Consider the following 6,981-nt stretch of genomic DNA (forward strand, 5'->3'; position numbering starts at 1 on the left):
AGAACCAGGGTCAAATAATATAGAAGCTTCCCGGTGGCACACTGAGACAATACTTGTGATCACTGCATCTGAGGCAACGGCATCTAGCCTGGCAAGAAAAGCATAGAATCGGGCCTGACCGCCATCTAATCGGCCTCCCCCTCTTAGGCGACCCCTAGCTGACTGAGACCCACCCCGAACTGGTTGGGCGGGTGGCGTAACTGCTGGTGCTGGTACCGTCGGCTGAGAACTCTATTGTGGAGCCTCACTCAACAGCCTAGGACAATCTCTCTTATAATGACCAAATTTTCCGCACTCGAAACAACCCCTCCTCTGACGGAACTGCTGTTCCTGATAACCCGAGGAATTACCTATAGAAGTCTGAGCGGATGAGGCATGATGAGAACTCTGCGCTGGTAGTGCACTGAATGAAGACTAGCCTGAGTGAGCACTGTAAGAACTGTAGCTAGCTGATGCACCACGATGAGCTGGACGAGTCGTCTGAGCAGGCCTATAAGGGCGACCCCTGATGTGGTAGGACTGTCCCCCAAAAGGTATCCCACCAAAACCACCCGAACCTTGAGGCCTCTTAGCCTCTCTGTCACTACGCTCCTGGCTACAGACCACCTCTATCTGTCGAGCAATATCAACCACCTCGTCAAATGTGGCACCAGATACCCTCTCTCTAGTCATAAGCAATCGTAGCTGATACATGAGGCCATCAATGAAACTCCTAATCCTCTCCCTATCAGTGGGAACCAACCAAACTGCGTGATGAGCCAATTCAGAAAACCTCATCTCGTACTGGGTCACAGACATACCATCCTGTCGAAGCTGCTCAAATTGTTTGCACAACTCCTCCCTACGAGACTGCGGCACGAACTTCTCCAAATAGAGAATAGAGAACTCCTGCAATATAAGTGGTGCTGCACTGAATGGCTTGCGCCTCTCATAAGCCTCCCACCATCTGAAGGCGGCCTCAGAAAACTAAAAAGTAGTGAACGAGACCCCACTGGTCTCCAGAATACCCATTGTCCGGAGCATCCACTGGCACTTATCCAGAAAACCTTGAGCATCCTCTGAATCAGCACTGCTAAATAATTGAGGTCGAAGCCTCCCAAATCTCTCAAGTCTTCTCTGCTCATCATCTGCCATAACATGGACTACTGGGGCCTGAGCGGCTGCAACAGGCTGGGCTGGTAGTGCCCCCGGTATCTGAAGTCCTTGTACTACCTGATCTGGTGTACGGGCAACAGGGGTATGAGTACCTCCCCCGGCCTGAGAAGTGGCAGGTGCGGCCTGAGTCGAAACCACCTGAGCAAGGCCAGTGCAAACTGTCAATATCTGGGCCAAATTCTCCTGAAGACCTGGAATCTCAATGGGCACAGCTGGTGCCTGAGCTGGTCCTGTCAGCTCAGCTATATCTGGAATCTACTCCTGAGCTGGAGCAACTGGTGGTACTACAGGTGCTGCTCCAACTGTTGTACGAGCTACACCTCGACCTCTATCTCGGCCCCGGCCTCTCGCGGCCCTAACTGGAGGCACTAGTAGCTGACCGTCCGATCTGGTAGTACGTGTTCTCACCATCTGTGAGAGAATAGAATAACAAAATTTTAGTTTTTCCGGAATCAACAAGTTCGCATGATAGAATACAAGAAAATGAAATTTTGCTAAGGGTTCGGCAGCCTCTCGAACATAAGTACAGACGTCTTCGTACCGATCCGCAAGACTCTACTAAACCTGCTCGTAACTCGTGAGACCTATGTAACCTAGGCTCTGATACCAACTTGTCACGACCCAAAAATCCTAACTTGTCGTGATGGCGCCTATCTTAATACTAGTCAAGCCGACAACCTCAATAAACTACAATTTATTTTAAGTTTGAAAACATAATATTTGAATTTCATAGAAAATCTCACAAATTACTGACATAAGATATATTCCCAAAATTTGGTGTCATTGAGTACATGAGTATCTAAATGATAATAAAGTCTGACTGATAAAAACACTGTCTGAAAAATATAGAACAGTACAACAACTGAAAAGAAGAGAGTCAAGGTCTGCAGACGCCAAGCAGCTACCTCGATAGTCTCCACAAATAAAGCTCCGAAAAACTAGCAACCGCCGTGTACGGAAGTACCTGGATATGCACACGTGGTGCAGTGTGTAGTATGAGTACAACCAACTCAACAAGCAACAATACTAACTAAAGAGCTGAAGATAGTGACGAGCTTCACAGTTGAGTCCAATTACAGTAATTTCCAACATAAGATTTAGGGCACGCTTTCATGTTCAACATTTAACACTCAACAATAATTTCATATCAAATTCGACTGAAAAAGAAGATAATATCTTTCTGAAATTTCCAACACAGTAATATATGAAAATTATAGTGCAATAAGAATGAAATCGTATGCATCCTCTCAGTACCATAGTCACTAAGCCATTTTATTCACTCAGCACTCAGCACTCACACTCAGTAGGTACCTACGCTCACTCGGGGTGTGTACAGACTCCGGAGGGGCTCCTACAGCCCAAGCGCTATAATCCGCACGGACAACTCACGTGTTGTACGGACAACTCGCATGCTATAGTATCAATATCTGGATCCGCACGAACAACTCACGTGCTATAGTATAATATTTGGATCCGCACGGATAACTCACATGCAATAGTATAATATATGGATCCTCACGGACAACTCACGTGCGATAATATAATATCTCACAATCAGGCCCTCGGCCTCACTCAGTCATAAATCTCTCCAGTCTCTCGGGCTCTCAATGATAATGCAAATTAGCCCAAACAAAAATAATACGATGCATCAATAATGAACAATAGAGACTGAAATAAAATAAACAAGTAAATTGTGACCGAGTACAAAATAACAATTTAGCAAATAATTCAACATGTGCACGATCTATATGGGTCCCTACAGTGCCAACACATAATCTAAACATGATTTGTGGTTCAATTTCTCTACTACATAGAGAATGTACATATAATAACAGATTATTCAACTATACATCTCCATGGAATTTGACCAAGTCACAATTCCTACGGTGCATGCCCACACGCCTGTCACCTAGTATGTGTGTCACCTCAAAATCAATTATATAACACATAATCCGGGGTTTCATACCCTCAGGGCCAAATTTAGAACTGTTACTTACCTCAAATCATATAATTCTTTATTCTGCAATTGCCTCGCGAATCGGTCTCCAAACGCCTCGAATCTAGCCACAAATAATCTGATTCAGCCAATAAAAATTATAGAAATTAATTCCATAAGAAAATATAAATTTTCCATCAAAATCCAAAATTTCACCCAAAAATCGCATGTGGGCCCATATCTCGGAAACCGATAAAAGTTATAAAATCCGAAATCTCATTCACCCACGAAACTAACCATACCAATTTTACCAAAATCCGACATCAACTCGACCTCCAAATCATCAAATCTTATTTCCAAATCCCTAGGCCCATATTCCCGATTTACACCTCAAAAATACGTAATTTAGTCGGATTATTCGATGATAATTCAATATTATGGAGTAGAAATGATTACAAGTGACTTACCTCAAGATTCCCCGTGATTTATCGCTCAAAATTCGCCCAACCCGAACTTGAAATGCCCAAAAATGGCAAAAGCTCGGAACCCCTCTGTTTTTGTACTGCCTAGGGGTTTTCGCTTCTGCATAATTTGGACCGCATATGCGCCTTCGAAGATGTGGAAAATTCCATCGCACCTGCGCGCCTGCCTGCACCTGCGTCCATCCTCCCGCTTCTGCGCCAGCGCTTCTGTGCAACATGAGCCGCATGTGCGGCATCGCTTCTACGAGGAGCTGCCCGCTTCTGCAAAGCTGCCTCACCAAGCGCCCTTGCGCTTCAGAGATAGAAGGCTCGCTTCTGCGAGCTTGCACCTGCGATGTAATTTCCGCATGTGCGATTGCATCAGATGGCAGAAACTTCAGCTTTTCTTCTAAGCCCGAATTTGATCCGTTAACCATCCGAAACTCACCCGAGACCTTCGGGACCTTAACCAAATACACCAAAATGTCCTAAAACATCATAGAACTTAGTCGAGCCTTCAAATCACATCAAACAACACTAAAAACATGAATCACACATAGATTCAAGCCTAATGAACTTTGAAACTTCCAATTTCTACAAATAACACCGGAACCTATCAAACCACGTCCGATTGACCTCAAATTTTTCATACAAGTCATAAATGACATAACGGAGGTATTTTAATTTTTAGAATCGGATTCCGACCTTGATATCAAAAAGTTAACCCCCCGGTCAAACTTCCCAAAAATTTAACTTTTGCCATTTCAAGCCTAATTCCACTACGGACCTCCAAATAATTTTCCGGACACGCTCCTAAGTCCAAAATCACCATACTGAGCTATTGGAATCATCATAATTCAATTCCGAGGTCATTTACACACAATATCCGATCAACCTTTTCAACTTAAGTTCTAAACCTTGGAACTAAGTGTTCCAAATCATTCCAAAACCTCACCGGACCCGAACCAATTACCCTCGGCAAGTCACATAATAAATGCAAAGCATAAATTGAGCAGTAAATGGGGGAACGGGGTTGTAATACTCAAAACGACCGACCGTATCGTTACAGCACCGGCGTGGCGTCATTCCCCACATTGTGGGTGTCACTGATTGAGTTCTCGAAATGAGGTTGATCCCCTCGAATTTCAGGGTTGTGTGCATGGTTAACAATGTTATCTGTCATTTTTGCGATTTTTTCTAAGGCTAAATAGTCATAACACGTTAGTAAAAAAGGTAATGGTCGATTTCATTGCACAGTTGTCAAGGCCCCACGGTGGGCGCCAAACTATCTATTCGTAAAACGGTACAGTTGAATTTATACATGGTTACTAGACAAGTGAATTAATTTGATCCTGAAATAATATAATAATCGAAAAAATACATAATACTTAGCCTTAGAATGTAGATAAAATAACAAGCACAGTGGCTGCATTCGTTCCTCAGCCATCCCATCTTAGATTCCACGTGTCTTCCTTTTAGTCAGCCACATGTCATATCATATTTTACTTTATACAGCAACTGCTTTAGGCCCCATATTTGTGGGGGGAGGTATTTTTTGTTACACCTAATGGGCTATGTATAAGTTTTAAAAAGGTTCTGTGAAGTAAAAAAGTTTGATTTCTTTCTTTAACAAGTATATAGAAGAAGGATTTACAACTGCTATGATTTCTGCCACGAAAATTGCACTTGAAATGAATATCGAACCCGAATTTCGTAAAAAGTGTATGATATATAGGAAGTAGCAATTTGATGAGAATGTTGATAATAAAATCTCAAAATATTTCGAAGAGTCCTTTGGAGTTGATTACTTTATATATAGTAGACAAGGCTATTTTTTTCACTTCAAAATAGATTTGAATAATTCGAAGCATATGAAAATATTTTTGGTTTTCAATTTAGCGGTAAAAATTGAGATCACTAAAGCATAATAATCAATTGGATATTGATGGTTTAGATTATTTTCGAAATTAAAAATATTAAGAAAAATAGTACAATTAGAAGATAACAGTTTAATGATACACTCAGTCAACTAAAAAGATTTGATTCTTTTTTCAATGGATATATTACTTATGGAATAATTTTAATAACTCTTGTTACCGTCGCTTCAGCAAAAAGAAAGTTTCAAAATTAAATTGATAAATCTTACCTAAGATCAACAATGTCTCAAGAAGGTTAAATGGATTAGTTATATCGTCAATTAAGAAAGACTTATTAGGAGTTATTGATTATAAAAAAATTATTAATAACTTTGTATATAAGAAACGCTAGAAAAATAGATTTCAAATAAATAAATATTTTATTTTTTTTTAAAGTTAAGGCCCCTCATAAAGTTTGGCTTTAGGCCACAGAACTCGTCGGGCCCGCCCCGAATACATTGACGAATATTCTTATTACTTATTTTCTTAAGACTTAAATATGTTATGATCTTTTTTGTGCATACAAAAACATGTCTTTGATAAAGGTAATTGAGAAATTTAAAGTAAATAAATAATTAAAATATATCATTATTTTTTTAATATATTAAAACAAACAATATATAATATAAAATGGAATAGAAGGAGTATCGACAACAACTTTAGTACGTAAGAATCATGTATAATTGAAGTTAAAAAGTCAAAAATAATAATGTATACGATATTTTCCCTTGCTAAATCACGCGTAGACTTTTGAAAATTTGGGGAGTAGGGTATCAATCACTTGGCCGTTCAACTCCACGAGATCAATTACTTCCTAATTCTCATTTCCCAGTATGATAAACACTAAACAGTGTGCTAATAACATTTTGAATCTTCTAATATTATGAATAAATCATATCACTCGTAAGTATGGCAATTTGGACGCGGAGCTAGTCACTTTGTTCCATTTACACCCTCATCTCTTCGTTCCAAAAGTGTGTACCAATTCTAATCTTCTGAGTAATTCGGTCAAATTGTCTAAATTTTATTTAGTTGCTTTTGCAAATATAAGCATGAATTACCTTAAATCAACTCTCAAAAGAATGTTGTTAGCCTTTGGCATGTATTTTTTCTGGTGTTGAAGATATGACCGGGGTGGTGCATTTGGAGTTTAGAACCAATGATTGAAAAATGAAGCTGCCCTTGTATTTGTCAACTTCGATGAGCTTCAATGGTAGTGCCATACTTTACAATGATATCTTGATATAACTATTTGCGATAATTGTGGTGACTTGCCTGATGGCTTACAGAGGTTTCTTTAGTCTGTCCTGGAAGATGTTGCCTGAATTTTGGTTTTATGATGCCTAATGTCTGCATATGTTAACTGTCAAAGGAAAGAAGTTTGCACACTGAAAATATTTTTTTCATGATTTCAAGTTATTTAAAAATAATTGTTCATAATAAATGAAACCAATTACCTAAAAATAAACCAAGCAATTGATTACACAAGACAAATTATACTTATAGTGTAAAA

The 6,981-nt window shown here is 39.8% G+C and overlaps 1 protein-coding gene across 1 annotated transcript; it reads right to left on the reverse strand.

The window, feature by feature from the left end:
• Positions 1-414: 414 nt before the first annotated feature.
• LOC138905552 (uncharacterized) lies at positions 415-1,134 on the reverse strand. The gene is made up of 2 exons (XM_070194073.1): positions 1,028-1,134; positions 415-946 (listed from the first exon to the last, which is right to left on the reverse strand). Exons 1-2 carry the CDS (start codon positions 1,132-1,134, stop codon positions 415-417), a joined length of 639 nt encoding a protein of 212 aa, XP_070050174.1.
• Positions 1,135-6,981: the final 5,847 nt, after the last annotated feature.

The sequence above is a fragment of the Nicotiana tomentosiformis genome, chromosome 2 (genome assembly GCF_000390325.3).
Source record: "Nicotiana tomentosiformis chromosome 2, ASM39032v3, whole genome shotgun sequence".
Lineage (NCBI taxonomy): Eukaryota > Viridiplantae > Streptophyta > Magnoliopsida > Solanales > Solanaceae > Nicotiana > Nicotiana tomentosiformis.

Excerpts from the sequence above, each read along its gene's own strand:
- LOC138905552 (XM_070194073.1), bottom strand. The coding sequence starts at position 1,134 with ATGGCAGATGATGAGCAGAGAAGACTTGAGAGATTTGGGAGGCTTCGA. Across the intron at positions 947-1,027 it reads GGTTTTCTGGATAAGTGCCA|ATGGTGGGAGGCTTATGAGA; the intron begins GTGGATGCTCCG and ends GGCCGCCTTCAG.